At 48.9% G+C, this 17,655-nt stretch overlaps 2 protein-coding genes across 3 annotated transcripts in view; one reads left to right on the forward strand and one right to left on the reverse strand.

Annotated features, from left to right (window-relative positions):
- Positions 1–17,655, reverse strand: part of LOC117895060 (elongation factor-like GTPase 1) — a 74,289-nt gene that overhangs the window by 7,295 nt on the left and 49,339 nt on the right. For both annotated transcript variants that reach the window (XM_034802440.1, XM_034802441.1), the window contains exon 4: positions 2,079–2,263. In XM_034802440.1, the coding sequence (XP_034658331.1) occupies positions 2,079–2,263 (185 nt within the window). The remainder of the gene's footprint in view (positions 1–2,078; positions 2,264–17,655) is intronic.
- Positions 3,630–16,877, forward strand: LOC117895066 (protein giant-lens). Its single transcript, XM_034802447.1, has 4 exons — positions 3,630–4,687; positions 15,715–16,289; positions 16,353–16,524; positions 16,597–16,877. Exons 1-4 carry the CDS (start codon positions 4,256–4,258, stop codon positions 16,807–16,809), a joined length of 1,392 nt encoding a protein of 463 aa, XP_034658338.1. The 5' UTR covers positions 3,630–4,255; the 3' UTR covers positions 16,810–16,877.

The raw sequence follows: 17,655 nt of genomic DNA on the forward strand, positions 1-17,655 counted from the left end.
AACAAAATTAAATAATAACAAAAGCGCGCAAGACAGTAGCCGCAGAGCAGAGCAGGAGGAGGAGAAGGAGAAGGAGGAGCAGTGGCTGGGGTGGGGAACGATGCAGATTCCTTCGTCTGTTGGCCATATTTAAGTTATGATACGCACTGTCTCCACAAACGCACAGATGCAGTTCTTAGCCAGCAAAAAAAACCTAAACCAAAAACTGAAAATTACTTTTTGTTTTCTTTGTGTCAGTTTCAGTTTCGGTTTCTGCTGCAGACTCCACCACAGCCTCAGCCTCAAGTTAAAAGGTCATCCAAAGAGATGATTTCTCGTGGCTAGCCACTGGCTCTCGGTTCCCTGTTGATGCTGAACTCATTGTGGGGCACGCATGATGCAGCAAGAAATTCAAATTCTCTGCCCATTCCGCGTCCGTTCCCAGTCCAAGTTTGGGGACTCCACTCGAGTGGAGGTCTGACGCTGACGTTGACGCCTTCGTTGTTATTATGGGCACGTGACAACTGCGCCCACGGTTCTTCGGGTTGGCCCAGCCCCTTGGCTGCCTTTCTCTGCCCACTCGCAGAGTCAGTGGCGACCCAAAGGGACGGCATGGGGAAAGGTGACCATGTGGGCGGGGCACAAACTGCTGCACTAACTGTTTTAATTGTCCAACGAGTAAGAGAGAGAGACAGAATGGTAGCTGCTGGCAATGTGGAATCCTAATTGCTGCGAAGCTTCACCTTCGTTGGGAAATAATGAAATAATATTGTATCTGTCAAGACTCTACGTGTGCCACTTGTGCCTGCTAAACTAGTTTCCGTTAAGATTTCCACAAAGATATGAGAGAGAGAGAGAGAGATTCCCCTGGCCCCACCACCACCTCCTCCACTCCCCTGCTACTGCTGTCTGGAAATGCGTATGAAATTATACGAAGACCCAACAACCGGCGGCAAGTGGCAGGCGGCAAGCGGCGGCAACATCTCGTAGTCGTCGCCGGCAAAACTTTAGCTGAGAAATAGAAAATCGCCGGAAGTCATTATACAAAAACTTGTTGTTATCGATTGCTTGGGCGATATATGTACACCACACACACACACACACACACACACATACACTTATGGAGCGGATAGATGACCAATACACTGAAGCATGGAATCATCTCTGGTGCAGGCGACAAAACTATGGAAAAGAAATGGAAGATTAGCTTCAACTTGGAGTCCTCTTTGGGCAAAGTACTCCCAATATTCTTCTCCTGGAAGATGACCAAAGATCTGTCTGTCCAACGATGACAGAGTATATCCTGCCTAATCCAACAACTCTGTGGTTAGCTCCACTTTTGTGGGCTGTGCCAACTCTTCATATTAATCATCTTTTTTTAGTTTGAGCCACAGCTCATCCGCTGACTGGATGGATCCCAATTTCAGCCGCCGTCCGGCCGCTTTTCAGTGTCGTCTTTTGGGGCTGCCAAAAGGCAGGGCCACAGAGTGGAAAAAATCATCAACTTGAGTCTTAATTGTGGCCCACGACAAGGTCAAAATGGTACAAAAGAGAGAAGCAGAGAAAGAGAGAGAGAGAGAGAGAGAGGGAGACTTCCCGTCTCTGGTGGGGGTACAGTGAAAAGCAGCTAAAACGGAAAGCACTGGGCACTGGGCAGACTGTACCCTCTGGGGAGCTTTCACTGTATCTGCACTGAGCTTAACAGCTGCAGCCCCAAATGGACCATATAACTTTCAGTCCAACTGTTGCCCACGAAGTTGGCTCTGGCTCTGGCTGTGGCTGTGGCTGCTGTTGCCATGTTGATGCCTCTGCCCCTGCTGAGCTGCCTCTACCGTCTGTGGTTTTAGCTTATAAGACTTCAACAGAAGGTAACAGAAGGTTGATCGTAGCGTAAGCTGAGATTTCGTTGCAGACCACAGAAAGGGAGAGAAAGGCAGCGAGAGCAGAGAGCCCAAAGAGGGGTTTGGTGCGCAGCACGCACATGGCATATGGTCGGGAGACAAGCGCTGCTGCACTTGTGCCTCGTCTCCACCAAAAGGCGCAACAGCTGCCGCAATCAGTGTTAGATCTGCCAGGGAGCCGGAGTGGCCGCTACTTACCTCCCAGTGGCTGAACATCAGCTGGGGACAGGCGAGGCCAGATGTCTGCTTGCGCATCTCCTGGGCAAAGTTGAACGACTCGATCACAGGCAGCAGACAGGTGACCGAGAAATTGCCGCTGCCCTGGGTGAGGTCTCCGGACAGGATCTTGCCATGCCTCCTCCCAATCACAGCATACATTTTGCCTGCAAGCAAATATAGAAAATAAAGAGAGATTAGAATGGAATAAAATCCAAATGATTACAATCTATAAAAGGCATTGAAAACTCTTTTCAGGATAGATTTCACACGAGAAGTTAGATTGAACCGTTCTCTTATCAGCTGTAGTTCGGGTTCTTTGCTGTTTAGTTAGAAATCGAATTGGAAAAGGGAAACCTCCACTATCCACTCTCCACTCTCCACTCTGCGCAATCCATTCCACTCCATCAACAATGGCCGCCTTTCAGTTGGAGTTCTTCTTGGAGTTCTGGCTGTTGTTGTTCTTTCTGTTCTCGGTGCTGTTGGGACTGTGGCAGGGGCTGGGGTCCGTCTCAAGGTAACTCGTAAACAAATGAAATCTTATCGGGTTTGGCCCATAAAATTGGCGGGCTTTCTGCCGAACCGCGCGCGCGTTTTTCGCTTGAACTTCCAGAGCTGGAGCTGGAGACGGAGACGGCGACCGACTCGTTTCTCTCTCCCTCTCTCTCGTTCTCTCTCTGTCTTTCTCTTGTCTCTGATTTTTCTCTTGGTTTTTTTTTGGCATGCGCTACGAAGAATGAGGCATAAACATGAAACCAGAGAGAGGCGGCAGCCAGGGAGGAGTAAAAGTCGTTGCGGGGCAGGAATTAGTTTCCGGTGCCGTAGTAAAAATGACAAAAAGCGGCAGTGGCTGAGGCACTGGCACTGGCACTGGCAGAGACTGCGGCATCAGCAAAAACGTCCAAAAGGATGCAACGGAAGCAACAAAAGCAACCCGAGAGGCCTCGAGACCTCCTCAAGCCAAGCACGCGAGCAGGCCGAGAGCCGGCTAAGGGCCCAAGAGCCCAAGAGCAGGAGCCAAAGACACCTTACACTCACACACAGGCAGACCTGCGACAGGCAGATACACAAACATACGACAACGACAGCGGCAGCGAATGCAGCAGCAGCAGCAGCAGCAAATGTTCATTCATTCATGGCCTGCGCATAATGAAATCACAAAAGGTGGTCCCGTTGGCAAAACGGCACCCCTAACAATGTTGTCAATAAGTGCGAATGAAAGGGTTCTGCTTAGTAAGTGTGACTGAAACGGCAACAGAGTGTGCTGGTTAGTCCTTTAATGGCATGAGACTTAAAGTTGACCATTGCAAGAAAAAAGAGTTGAAGTTTTATTTTTCATTTTGAACGAAAACGTAGCGACTAGGCAGCGGACAGAACCACCTTATACTATTCATCATGGGCCTGCCTGTGCTCTCTCGCGCGCTTGCTCTCTCTCTGCCTCTGCCGCTGCCGCTGCCGCTGCTACGCTCGCGCTGCTGCGGTCTCGTGAGCGGACTTGAATGAACAAGCAGCGACATGCAGCAGCTCGTTTTTCCGTTTGATCACTTCGAAAACTGAATTGGTCGCGAGCAGACGAACAGAAAAACGAATGCCCCGAGAACCGAACAGAAATATACGAGCCAGAACCGAGAATCGTACACAGAAAACAGAAACGAAAGCAAGCGTAGAGCAGGAGCGAGGCCAAGACAGGACGAAGCTTGCAGGAGAGTGAGGATCGATACGAATCGGATCGGATCGGATCGCAGGGAAGGATCAAATGTCGCGAGTGTTTGATAAAACCAAAAAAGTGTTTCCAAAGCAGTGACATTCAATTCAATTCAATCGATTGATCGATTCGAACGAAACCTGATTTTAGTTTTAGCCCAACCACCGATACGGCAGAGTGTGTTGCCAGCTGTTCGTTTGTGTCTGTAGTTTGGTAGCTCTCTGTGTGTGCCATGGGCCAGGGGCCAGGTTCTAGGCGGCAAAAATTGTCCAACCAGCAAAACTGAACCGAAGGAGACAGAGAGACAGAGTGACACAGAGGAGGGAAAGAGAGAGACAGCTTTGAATTGATTCAATTTCAATTTCAATTACGATTCCCATCGAGTGTCAATTACAACCACAGCACAAATAAAATACACAGAGAGAAACAGAAGAGAATCGAATCGAATCGAATCATGCCTTCAATAATTCAATTCGTGTGGCTGCTCCTCCTGCCCTTGGTCGCACGGGGCACGCGACTCCCCCTCGAGGTGTACGAACTGACACCGACCACGGCCACGGGGGCAGCGGCGCACAAGAGCCTGGAGTACACAGTCTACGATGCCAAAGATGTTGCAACAAGTGCCACAGTATCCACTAGCAGCAGCAGCAGCACCCCCAAGCCTGCCACAGAGCCACTCACCGTAGTGAGCATCTCAGCGGCGCCACCAGACCTTCAGCAGAAGGAGAAACAGCTACAAAAACAGCAGCAACAGGACTTGGCCGAGTCCCGACGGAAAGCGCGTCAAATGTTGCAGAAACAACAGCAGCAGCAGCAACATCGTTTGGCCAACAGCAAACACGGCCAACACAAGGAGAAGGATCTGCGCATACTCTACCAAGTGGGGGTGAGTGATTGAACTTAAGAATGAGATATTTAATTCCAATTTATCATAAGCATAAGCTGGCATTGGCCTGGCTAATTGCCAGTGCTAAAGCTGCTGCAACATGTTCTTCTGATACTCTTCAAGGGTACATGTTGCCAGAGAAGCTCAACATCTGCACTGATCCCTCCCGCATTGGTCATGTAAATCGGAGCTATAGCTGGTGATAATCCCACCCTAAGTAGTCCCCTGGTGGCACCATCTGCAGGGGTATTTGTAGCTCTGTCTAAAGGGTATTCTTTACTTGCTATTTTGTATTGATCTATGCAAAAACAACAGCAGCAACAACAGCAACAACGACTGGCAATGGCAGGTTGCATAATGCAGGTAACGTCGTCGTCGTCGTCGTCGTCAGCAGACACCTGCTCAACGGCTTGCCTCCAGTCAACTGGTTGTTGTTGCTGTTATTTGTTGTTGTTGTTGTTGTTGCTGTTGCCATTTGTAAGTTGCCCACGCCAGCAATAAGTATCAACGGAAAAAGCAACAGCAGCAGCGCAACATCAGGTTTTGCAATGCAACTTTTTTTGGGCTGGGTTCCGTTCCCCCCACTATAGATTGTATATTGCAAGAGTGATGGAGGGGTAAGAGAGGGGGTAAAGAGAGAGAGAGAGACTAACCCCAACTCCGCTGGGGATTGTCTATATTTAGCTGCCGCCCTATACCCCATCACACATTACACTTGACACCCACCAAAGCCAAAGCCAAAGCTAGAGGCGCTGCCCATGCATAAGCGGTCTCTGGCTGCCTCGATCGGTGGCACACACGCATATGGCACATTTAATTGCAGCAGCAGCAGCAGCAGTACAGCAGCGGTACAGCAGCACTCGCTCTAGATGAAAAATGAAAGTTGTTTGCAGCCCCCGAACAGCAGCAGAGATCTGACTCTGATCCGAGCATTGTGGCTGCTGCGAGTGCTGCTGCCGCGTTGTCCATTTGATCAATTAAAGTCGGCCACTGGCAATTGCGATACCCGCTATACCCTAAACCAATTAGCAGGAGCCAACAAGAGCGGGTCAAGAGTTCAATGCTGTCGCAGTGTGCCGCACCGACAGCAGCGTGACTAAGAACCGCTTTAATGCTAAGCCCGGAACCAGCCATCACATCATATCAGAACATGGGAGAACAGCTCGCAGATCGTGCGAGAGCATCCCCTCCACTGCGGATGGAGATCTTTCATCTTTCCAAGAAATCCATTACAATGCGAATTCTGGATACTCTGGATCATAGGTCAAGTCGGGGGCCCATCGTTTGCCTCGTTCCTTGGCCATAACTCAAGCGTTTGGCAGACAGAGGGAGAGGCATGCATATATCATGTATCAGATGTCTATTATGTCTAATGTCATATGACAAGAAACACTCCCTAAAACCGTCGTCTGGCTGTGGTTGCGCCCGTGGGGCCAAGGCGTGAAATATCAACAGCAATCAAAAGGAAAATATTGACAGTATAAACAAGACACAAATGGACACAAGACACAACAAGTACGACTTCAGGATACCCTGTAGGAAGGTGGATATGGGGATGTGGTTTTGGGGATGTTCGCAAGAGAAAATACTACAGAAATAGAATAGTTGGCAGGAATTCTAACCTGAGCCCTGATCGATTTCTATCAATCTTTCTTTCAAACGAGAGCTAATATACCCCTCCCTCCTCCTCCCATTGATCTGATCTTTGGCCCATCAATTTGGAAATCCAAATGTCTGCAATAAATTTTGGAACGCTATAAAAAAGAAACACCTAAAATAGAATCCAAGAGAGAGAGAGAGAAAGAAACTTGCAATAAAAAAACGATGCCTTATACGAGAACGGAACGGAATAGAGATCCACAGAAGGAAGGGAAAGAGAGGGGAGGAAGGAGATTGGGTGCAGAGCAGAGCAGAGGAGAAGAGAGAGAGAAAAGTTGAATGGAAGAAAACAAAAAGTTCCCATGCTTAAAAGCGCTAAACATTCAGTTCCGGTATTTAAAAACGTTTTCAACAACAACACAGAAAGAGAGCCAGCAGGGAGATGGAACAAGGGAGGGAGAGGAAGAGGGAGAGAGAGTGAGAAGAGGGGTGGAGGCAGGGGACAGGGGGCTGGGGAGTGAGGCCAAAGCTGAATGAAAGAAAATTCATGAATGAAATACGACCACGACCACGACGACGACGACGACGACGATGATGATGATGATGATGGATAAAAGGGGTGTAGAGCACAGAGGAGAGGGGAGTCGCAGAAGAAGTGTGTGAGCAGAGGGGAGGGGACGGGGGGCGGGGGGCAGCATGTGCAGACGAAGCGAATGAATGAATGAATGGAAACGTAAACGCTGGATGAGCAGCGCGACGTCAGCTTCTCGCTTCGCTGAGCAAGTCAATCCATGAATGAACGGGCGACTGAATGAATGAATGACTGAATGAGTGAGTGAGTGAATGAACGCCTCGAATGCCGTGTATGAATGGGCAAAGCAAAGCCAAACAACAGAACAGCTACAAGCATCGCTGCCACAGCAATTTGTTGGCCATATACAAACAGATCAGCAGACATCAGAGGCGAGAGGCGAGAGGCGAGAGGCAAGCAGCAAGAGGCATCAAGGCATCAGCCATCAGCTACGCATATTTGGCCTAAACAACTCGATGCCGATTCCGATGTCGATGTCGATGGAGTGGCATGCGCGTGGCATGGCCAAATGTGGATGGGGCAGAAGCATGCGTTGGGGTCGGGGGTCTCGGACGTTGCGGCAACCGTTGCCTCAAATTCCAATTGACTGGGAAATGCATAAACAAATGAAGCGTGGCACACAACACCCAGCACACAGCACACAAGCAACTCCTTGCCGTTGTCTCGGCCCGTTGAGATTCTGTGGGATTTGGTGGGCGTTGAGTGCAGCCAGGTGTGAAAATGCTTTTTAGGCCACAGCAAAACCTTTTCCCAGCTGCAAGTATTTCCCCCTCTTGCTGCAGCGACCTTTTGCAATCGAATATCTATCAATCCACTGAATCGAACGCCACACCACACCACACCCTTGAGCGAATCGCAATTTATGGAATCTTTATGCTAATCCATGCCTGCCACAGTTTGCTGCCTCGATTGGAACTAGTTTTCAGCTCGATCGATCCATCATTGATCGACTCACTTTATATTCACACGAGTATTTTTCCATTCACTCATTTTTGCTTGTGAATGAAATCTTCCCTTCCCTTCGATTCGATTCTTGTGAATGAATTGCTGTAAAGCATTCGATCGCTGATCGATCGACAGAAATCTCTTACTCTCTAGTTTGTTGGTGGATTCTGGGGGAATAGCCAATGGACTGTGTGTTTCACCTGAATTGATCTTCTGCTGATCGGGATGATCTCCTAGAACTTCTCTAAGTTTCCACATTGATGAGATCTCTTCTGCCGTTCCTCCTCTTCGAGCTACGATCCCTCATCCATGCCGAAAAAACATCATTTTAATCCCATAATCGAATGGCTGCTGTTCCCTTGATATTCGCGCCTATAAAATTTTCATAATTTCAGTTTATGTTTCCCCACCCCTCCCTTCCAGCAGCCCTTCGGCCACTCTCCCCACTTTATGCTAAAAATAGAAATTATTCAATGTGAATCCAAAGGCCAACAGAAAGAAGAAAACAAATATCATACAACAAAAAATATCAAACAAATATTGAAAGAGAGTAGACAGGCAGACAGACACTCAGCCATCAAGAGCCGCAACAAACAACAACAACAACAATGGCATTATATGTATGTACATATGTTGTATATCGGTTAAGTGTGTCTGGATGCCACAGACATCTAAACACACACACATCTAAGCTACTACTCCAGTCGTATACGAAATATTTGCATAAAAAACAACATACCGCAATTATTCACCTAAAAAAATGCCCAAGTCTACAATCTGAGAGGCAGCAGCCGCCAGCCAGCAGCAGCAGCAGCTCCATTGAGAAAAATGCCTCAAAGTAGCAGCAGCAGCAACAACAACAATCTACAACCTGAGCCCCGCCGATCCGATCCGATCCGATCCAACGGATGCTCGGATACCAAAAAACTAGTTTGCCCACTTTTATTATACCCCCACCAGTCCGGCCTCCCCCCGCCACTTCTTTGGACTTCGGGCTGAAGCTTCTCATCTACAACAATGTATATAAATATGTGTGTACATCTGTATGTATGTATGCATTGTTGCTGGCGCGCGCGCGCCAAGTCAACTTTTATAGATATAATATATGCATGTAGAGATGTACATATGTACAATATGTATACATACATACATACATACGTACATACATATATACAGATATGTTTCTTATGTGAATTAACAAAAAAATAAAACAAAATAGAAAAACAAACTGGCAGCTGGGAGCAGATCGAAGCGGGAAATACTCTAAGCTGAGACTTGGCAAAGGAATTCACTGGTTTCATGGCTTATTTTTGGAGTTAGCTCCGCATTAAGAATGATCCTAACTTGGCAGTGGCTTTCGCCTGGCAATAGTCCAACACCAATTCCCTACCTTTCTCCTCTCTTAAATTCTTTCTTTGACTTAAAATCTACTTAAAGAAACAAAGAACTCTAATCGAGTGCTCTTTGTCACTAAATTCACTGAATGCTTCCTACTTCCTTCAGTCCATATAGTACAAGCAATTAGAGGTATGTAGATCCAGCAAATGCTTTCTATTCTTTATGTTGCTATAATCTGCTAAGACGCACCTCAGCTGATCTTGAATGCTCACAGAACGCTTCCTGCTTCCTCCTCACATTCCCGTTTAATATTTATGCTTACACTTTGGACATCTTTGGATACTTTCCAGCAAATCCCCGTCCCAATCCAAATATTTCCCACATGTTTCCTTGTTGTTGCTACGCTTATAGAGATGAGATTTGTAAATCTGTTTGGTTGGTTTGATCTCATTGTTGGCTTCTTGTTGCTGTTGCTGTTGTTGCTGTTGCTGTCTTGGCTTTTGTGTGCCACTTGCTGGAAACTTTTTCTCCCAATGGCGGAAATGTGGTTTGGATCATTTCCGCTTCTGATGGCCAAGAGTGAAGCGAAGAGAGAGAGAGAGAGAGAGAGACCAAAGACCAAAGACCGAGACCTTGTTACAGTTATTGATGGACACGTTCCACTTTGTGTTGAGGAACATACATGTGTACATACATATGTATCTATGTATGTATCTATGTATTTACAGTACAAAAGATCTCTGATCGGATCGTGGAAGTGTGCTAATTACGTGACCAAAAGGCGCAATTTGTTGTTTATAAACAAAATCCGATGGCGTGGCACAAAAATAAACCCCACCCCACAACGAATTAACCATCAAAATAAGCAAAGCTCCATGAATGAAGGAATGAGAATGAATGTTATTCTTTTGCTGTGTTTTCTTTTTGTCTTTTGGTATACTTTTTGTTGGTGTTTCTCTGCTGCTGCTGCTGCTGCTGCTGCTGCTGTTGTATGAGTATTTTTTTTCATTCATAAAACTCACGAGGCACCATCAGACATCAGACTTTGAGTAAACAACAACCGCCAGCCGCTTAAGCAGGGGGCAAGCAGCAGACATTGGACGGGGGGCATCTAAAGAGTTTGCTTTTCATGGCGGGAGAGGCAGAGGGTGGCGCAGGGGGAGGCGCCAATCGTAATTATCTACGACAAAAACCGCGTTGCCTTGCCTTGCAAGCGTTTTGTTGGCGTTTTACGCGCGTTTTTCCCGCATGTTTGCTGCTGCTGCTGTTGCAAAAACAAGAGACGCCACTGCAGCAGCGACACACAAACATTCACTCACTCATTCATTCATAAAAATCGCCTTTGTCCGCGATTTATTTATTTGGCGGCAAGCGCGTAAAAGGAGGAGGCAAAAAGCGCTTCCAACGAGGCAACATCCGAAGCCGCAACTTGTTGCTGCTGCCATCGGCAACATGTTTGTGGCCCCAAGCCTCCTCCGTTTTGCGGTTGTATTTTGTTTGCTGTTGCTGTTGTTTTTGGTTGTTGGCCAAAGCAACAATTGCCAGAAGGCCAGAAAGCAGCAGCAGCAGCAGCAAACAGCAAACAGAAAACAGCAAAAAAGGCCACAAACAACTATGCCAGGCCAAGCCACGATGTTTGTGGCTGCTCAATGAATGAATGAATGACTGGCTGGCTGGCAGGCTGACTGACTGAATGAATTACTTTTTTCCGTTCCGTTGTGGCAGTGCAGCAGCTGAGAGTGATTGTGGTTTGTGGAGTACGAGGCAGAGGAAGGAGGGTGGAGGATGAGGATGTGGATGTGGTTTGTGGATGTCCGTGTGGTGCGTAGACGATCATTAATTGTGACGATCAACAAGCTACGCAAAAATCAAGCAGCAAAAATTCCCCTTGTGGAAGTTGCTGCTGTTGCATGTTCCATGTTGCCTGTTGCCGCTTCAGCTGCAGCAATTGGCTGGAGAAACCAGTTTCCCACCAGCTAAATACCCTCCACAATCCTTGACTTGCGGCTGGGCGTATCGCAAGTCGCCAAAGGAGTTTGCCTTGGATGCGATGTGGGATCCAGCTTTATGGCTTCCTGGAGCGTAAAGGCAAGTCTGATATTTCGAATACATCCATCCATAATGGTTTCCCAAATAATTATTTGTAGTGAAGGTTCCCATTTGTACATGACTACAACGCATTCCATGGTTACTTTGCTTTCATTTGCTTTCCTTTCAAACGATTTTCCAGGGTATTTGGCACTTCGTTGATTGCCTCTCTGCATGGCAACATTCTTATAAATTCTGTTGTCTGCTTGGCTTTTGCGTTGCTTCCTTTTGGAATTTCTTCTTTTTTATGAATGAAAAAGCTTTTCTCTCTCTCTCCCTCTCTCTCTCTCTCTCTGTGTCTTGTGGTTGCGGGGCAAAGCTTCCGTTAAGGCGAGGCGCGGCAGCGGCAGCAGCAGCAGCAGCGGCAGCGAAAGAGAGGAAAAAAAGTCAAGCAAAAACTGGCACGGGCTGTCCCACTGGAGAGTCTCTTTCCTCTGAGTTTATGTTGCTTGAGGCGATTCCTCTTCGATTTGCTGGCATCTTTCTTCAATCTATGCAAAGTAATTTCTAGATTTTTTTGAGCAGCAACGAAATCTTTTTGTCTACTTCCGGCTATCGGAAGCCGCTCCCTTCCGCACTCTCTCTCTCTCTCTCTCTTGCTCTTTCGCTCTCTCTTGAAGTTTTCAGTGGAATTCTGTGGGACTCACGCGGATGATGATGATGATGCTGATGCTGATGCTGAGCGATGAAGAGTGACCTAACAACTTCCGTGTTACTTCCGCAGCAAGCAGCTTCTTCCACTGCCTCTGCCTCTGCCCCTGCCCCTTCTTCTCCTTCTGCTGCCACTTCCGTTTCTAACAATTTTTAATTGAATTTTCGTGTAAACAGCAGAGAGAGAAACCATCGCAAGAGACGGCACATTATTGGGCCGAGAGATGACCATGCCCCGACCCCGGGCCAGACACAGACACAGCCACAGACACCGTCGGGGCATACTACCGCTTACTTTCTGCCACATGACGACGCCAGATTGCATAATTCTCAGCGCTCTCTCCCCCTCCCCCTCTGGCTACAACAACAGCACAAAAAAACAATGTGAAAAGGAAATGTATAGAAAAATCATTAACGCACAGACAAAAGATAACACAGGCAGAGAGAGGGGCAGGGGCAGGGGCAGGGGCAGGGGCATCAGGTAGTGGTGCAGCAATGCAACACACTTGTGGCAGGCGGCAGGCTGCTGCCACCAGCAACAGCAGCATCTAACGGTTGCACGCACACGCACATGTTGCAGCTACACCGGGAAAAATCTCTTCTTTTCCACCCGGACGTCGATCAATGTGTGCGTGTGTGTGTGTGTGTGCGTGTGTGTGTGCGTGTGCCTCTGCGTCAACGCCCTCATGGGAACCCAAACCCCAGAGCTAGGGACATGGACAGGGACGGGGACACGCAAGGGGAGGGAGCAGCCAGACAGCCTCAACCAACTGTTGCTCTGTCGCTCTTTAGAGACATCTTCCGCTTTCCGTTGGGAAATTGATGTCCCATCGATTGTCCTTCTCGATTCTCTCTGGTTATTGATAGCGGGAAGCAGCAGCAGGAGCAGCAGGACGGGGGAGGGGGCAGGGGCCGCAGCAGGTGCATCTTTGTGTGGATAATTCCCTGGGAAGAAGTGAAACCTCTGCCCCGAAACCTCTTAGAACTTCCCATTTGGCGCTGATTCTGTAAGACTCGTCCAAAGTTTTAGCTCCCAGTTCTCCCAGCTCTTCCCCGCAGAGTACTCCCCCACCCCCTGGGTGTCTCTCCCCCCTCGACCATTGCCCACTTCCGTTGCGTGAGCGCATTCCAAGGCGCATTCGTGCAGTCCCCTGAGGCATGACAACAATGAGGCTGGAGCCTAGAAGTGGCCACAAGAATGTCGTTGAGGAGTCTTACACGCATCCGCCCTGCCCCCTCCCCCCTCCCCCTCTTAACCCACTATGGTGTGCTGGGGTTAATTGTGATTCAATTAAAGAGTTGTCGAGGGGCTGCCCCTCCCCTCTCCCCTCGCGCTGATGCTGGTGTCAGTCAGTCAGCGGCTGTCCATTGAAAACAAAAGTCGAAAAGTTCTTCAATGCTTGCCGCCTCACGTTGCAGAGTTGCAAGGGTCCAGCTGCTGTTGGGGCAAGGGGCCGAAACCCAACGGCAACTCTTTCATTGTCTGTGGCGCGTTCTCAACTTCCGTTTGCCACTGCACTTTGACACATGAAGCTAATTGTTGTTGTCTCCCTTTCCCTTTCCCTTACCCCCTCCCCCTCTCCCTCTCCCTCTCTCTGTCTGTTTGTGCCCCACACGCGTGCTCTGGCTGAAGATCGAGCAAATTATAAAGTGTGGCAGCAGCTTCGCTGCCCCACACCCCACACCCTGCCCCCTCTTCCCTTGGACTCCTCTCCCTTTTGCTTCGTTTTTTCCTGTTTTTTCGGGGAGCTGTTAAACCGGAAATCCGGCGGCTCTCCCCTCCGCTCTGGTGCCGCCTTTCTGTTCTTTCTTTTGTTTTCCTTTGGCTTTTGCTGGGGCAAAACTTTTACTGCTTTTCAGAGTTGCTCTTCTGCTTCTTCCTGCTGGTTCTGTAGAAACTTTCGTGCCTCCATTCCGTTGTTTATCTGTGTAGCTGTAGCTGTACCCTGCCATGCCCCGCGCCCCACCTCTTCGTCTCAAGAGCAAATGCCAATGGAATGTCCATGAAGCATTTCTCTCTCTCTCTCTCGCTCTCTGATTCCCCCCCCCCCACGCTGCTGTTTATGATTATGTAAAAAAGTATAACGGTGATGTGTGCGATGTGTGTGTGTTGTGTGCCTTTGAAGTGCCATTTCCCTTCGCTGCCTTCCAACCTTCCGCCTTCGCTCGAGAAATCTCAATAAACAGGCTCGAATTTCAAAGAATTTCTCACGCTGCTTAAAGGGGGGGAATGGAGCGAGAGAGAGCGAGAGAGCGAGAGAGGGAGAGAGAGAGAGAGAGCATATCCTGCCATATCCTGGGGGTAGATCCTCCCTTGAAGGAATCTCAGCAATGCAAGGCAGGAGAACAAAACAGCAGAAAGGGTTAAGGACTTGTGTAGTCGAGCAGGAAGGACATGCCCCAAAGAGGCAGGTGCCCGAAAGTAGGTCAAAAATGCGTGGGAATCGGAGGAGGAAACCCAAACCAAGCGGAGTGGAGTGGAGTGGAGTCCAAAGAAAACAGAAATGGGAAGAAGGAAGCAGCAAGCGGAACAACAAATTCAGGAAGTAAATAAAACTAATAAAGAGAACAGAAACAGGAACAGGAACAAGGAAGGCAGGCGGCAGACTACTTCCGCAAGAGACAGGAACAGGGAGAGAGAGAGAGAGAGAGAGAGAGAGAGAGAGAGAGAGCGAGCGAGCTGCTCAATTGAGCAAAAAGGTAAAAGGTCAGGGGACAGCGTAGAACAGAACCAAACCAACCCGAAGCGAAGCGAACCTGTTTGCTGTTTCTGGCTTTAGCCTACTTCCGGTGTGCCCTGCCCCTGCCCCTGCCACTGCCACAACTCGAGGCTAATCCCTGCTCAATGTGTGTGTGTGTGTGCGTGTGTGTGTGTGTGTGTGTGTGCACTTACTTCCGTCAGTTGGTAAGCCGCTGCCGCCGTCGCCTTGCACTAAATCACTTCCGGACTTCCGGCATGCCAAGAAGCAGCAACAGGAGTGGGAGCAGGATCAGGAGCAGGAGCAGGAGAAACGAAACGAAACGAAACCCAAGCACAGCCATAGATTGACCCTAAAACCCAGAACGCTCTCAGGTAGCCCGAGCGGCAGGTGCAGTCCGAGGAATTCCAGAATGCCGCATCGAAAACCCGACAAAAACCCCGAGAATAATTTGAATACAAATCAAAAAAGCAGACGGACAAAATGAAATTGAAACCAAACACAGAAATAAAACCGAAACCCTCAAGAGAAAAGGGATGTGGCAGAGAGGGTGGGGGGGGGAGGGGCAGCGAGGTGCGCGGCAGAGTTCCACTTAAAAAATTGATTGCTTTCGATAATTTCATTTTGGGCCAACCTGTCAGGGGTTCCCCTCCCTCTGAGTCGCCGCTCAATCGATTCCCTCTGCCACTTGCAATAAAATCGAATGGAGATGCGAGTGGCAGCAGCCAAAGGACCTCAGCTCAAGAGTGTCCTGTGTGTTGGTAGTTGGATTTCATGGCCATGCAGGACACGACACAACACATAAGTTTTTATTGGCCCAGGGATTAAGCAAACACAACCAAAGACCAACTTCTGGGACAGAGAATTCAATTAATGAAATGCCCAAACAGCCTCTGAGCACCCCTTGAAGAAGAGCAAACAAAACAGAGCCATGGAGCGAGTCCTCTTGGCCCTGAAGTTATGTTAATCCAGTCGCTGGAGTGGCCGAGGGAAAGGACTCCGACTCTGTTGACAGTGAAACTTTCGGGGGGAGCAGTTTACTTTTATTGGCCCACCAATGCACAGGGAAATTTAATCTCTAATCCTCGACATCCCCTTCTGTATTCCCTTTGCAGGACTCCGAGGATGATCTGCCCGTTTGTGCACCGAATGCCGTCTGCTCCAAGATCGATCTGTACGAGACGCCGTGGATCGAGCGCCAGTGCCGCTGCCCAGAGTCGAATCGCCTGCCCAATGTCGTCCTGCACCACCACAGCCACCAGGCGAGTGGCTCCGCAGCACCCGTGGAGGCGGGACCCAAGTACAGGAACTACTACGACATGGAGATGCTCCAGCTGAAGCGCATGCTCATGGGCAAGTTCCAGGACAAGAAGTTCGAGACGCTGCACATGAAGAAGCTCATGCAGAGGCTGGGCGCCGTCTACGAGGAGGATCTGGACCACGTCGACCAGTCGCCCGACTACAACGACGCCCTGCCCTCGTCCCCGTACGCCGAGCTGGAGGACAACGAGTACCCCGGCAGGGGCTCCGCGCACATGCGCCACTCGGGCCACCGGGGCCAGAAGGAGGCGCCCAGCAGCTACATCGGCGGCTGCCCCAGCAGCCTGGGCGTCGAGGATGGCCACACCATAGCGGACAAGACGCGGCACTACAAGATGTGCCAGCCAGTCCACAAGCTGCCCGTTTGCAAGTGAGTTCACAGAGGACTCCCTTGCCATGAATCTCCTCTAACTCTTCTCCTTTTCCTCTGCAGACACTTTCGGGACTACACTTGGACCCTGACCACGGCGGCGGAGGCGAATGTCACCGAGCAGGTGGTCCACTGCCGGTGTCCCAGGAACTCGGTGACGTACCTCACGAAGCGGGAGCCCATCGGCGATGGCAGTGCCGGCTATCGCTACCTCTTTGCCTGCTCCCCCCTCACGGTAAGTCGCAGACAAGAGTCCCGCCTCGGAATCTATTTTCTAAGCATTTTCCTTCTCCCTTTTTGGACACAGCGCCTTCGATGCCAGAGGAAGCAGCCGTGCAAGCTCTTCACGGTGCGAAAGCGGCAGGAGTTCCTCGACGAGGTGAACATCAATGCGCTGTGCCAGTGCCCCAAGGGCCACCGCTGCCCCAGCCACCACACGCAGTCCGGAGTCATAGCCGGCGAGAGTTTCCTCGAGGACAACATCCAGACATATTCGGGTTATTGCATGGCGAACGATTAAGCTTGAGGACTCTCTAAGCCAAGGATCATTCCACACACAACACACAACCAACACACACACACACACAAAACCATTGTAAAGGATGAAGCCAGGAGGAGAAGGAGTAGGAGGAGCAGGAGCAGGGGGAGGAGCTGCAGCTACTAAATATAGACAAAAACCATACCGACTGAGCCAATTGAGTCTCGCCAAAATACCAACTAAAACACGAACGAAACAAAACGAAAACTAAAAGATTCACCTATAAAAGATATTCGCTATAACTGTGTAAAGTTCTTTGTGGGAGGATGAAAGGAAGGAAGGAAGGAGAGAAGAGAGGAGATGGAGAGCCGAGAGCGGAGAGCGGAGCGTGTGTTTTTTTTAATCGTATGATATAAATATTTAATTAGTTTTAAGAGTCGCAGAAGTTTGTTATACAAATAATTTGTAATGAATATTTATGGACAGAATGGAAGAACCTATTTATAATTTATCTTTGAGCGAAATAAACAAATGCAAAAATGTATGGAAAATATTGGAACAATTCTTTTTGTTGCTATTTGCGAACCCAAGGGGTGCTGATGGAGTTTTGGGACGAGATTGGGAAAAATCCCATAAAGAGATCTACACTACATGTAATTTACATGTTAGCTACATGCTGTGCGAGTGGCCTACAAATGTTGCATACTTTTGGGTGGGTATAATTCAGTTTCCAACTGCTGTGGTGCCACTTTCGATGCATAACATTGGGCGGTTTCTTGGTAACCCAAGGGCAGTGCTTCTAAAACTTGTTAGTTGTGGTTTGGAGTTTAAAATAGATGTGCTTAAATTTACAAACAAATTAAACTAATCAATTGAGGAATATATTGG

The sequence above is a fragment of the Drosophila subobscura genome, chromosome J, assembly GCF_008121235.1.
Source record: "Drosophila subobscura isolate 14011-0131.10 chromosome J, UCBerk_Dsub_1.0, whole genome shotgun sequence".
Taxonomy (NCBI): Eukaryota; Metazoa; Arthropoda; class Insecta; order Diptera; family Drosophilidae; genus Drosophila; species Drosophila subobscura.

Excerpts from the sequence above, each read along its gene's own strand:
- LOC117895066 (XM_034802447.1), top strand. The coding sequence starts at position 4,256 with ATGCCTTCAATAATTCAATTCGTGTGGCTGCTCCTCCTGCCCTTGGTC. Across the intron at positions 4,688-15,714 it reads GCATACTCTACCAAGTGGGG|GACTCCGAGGATGATCTGCC; the intron begins GTGAGTGATTGA and ends TTCCCTTTGCAG. Across the intron at positions 16,290-16,352 it reads CACAAGCTGCCCGTTTGCAA|ACACTTTCGGGACTACACTT; the intron begins GTGAGTTCACAG and ends TTTCCTCTGCAG.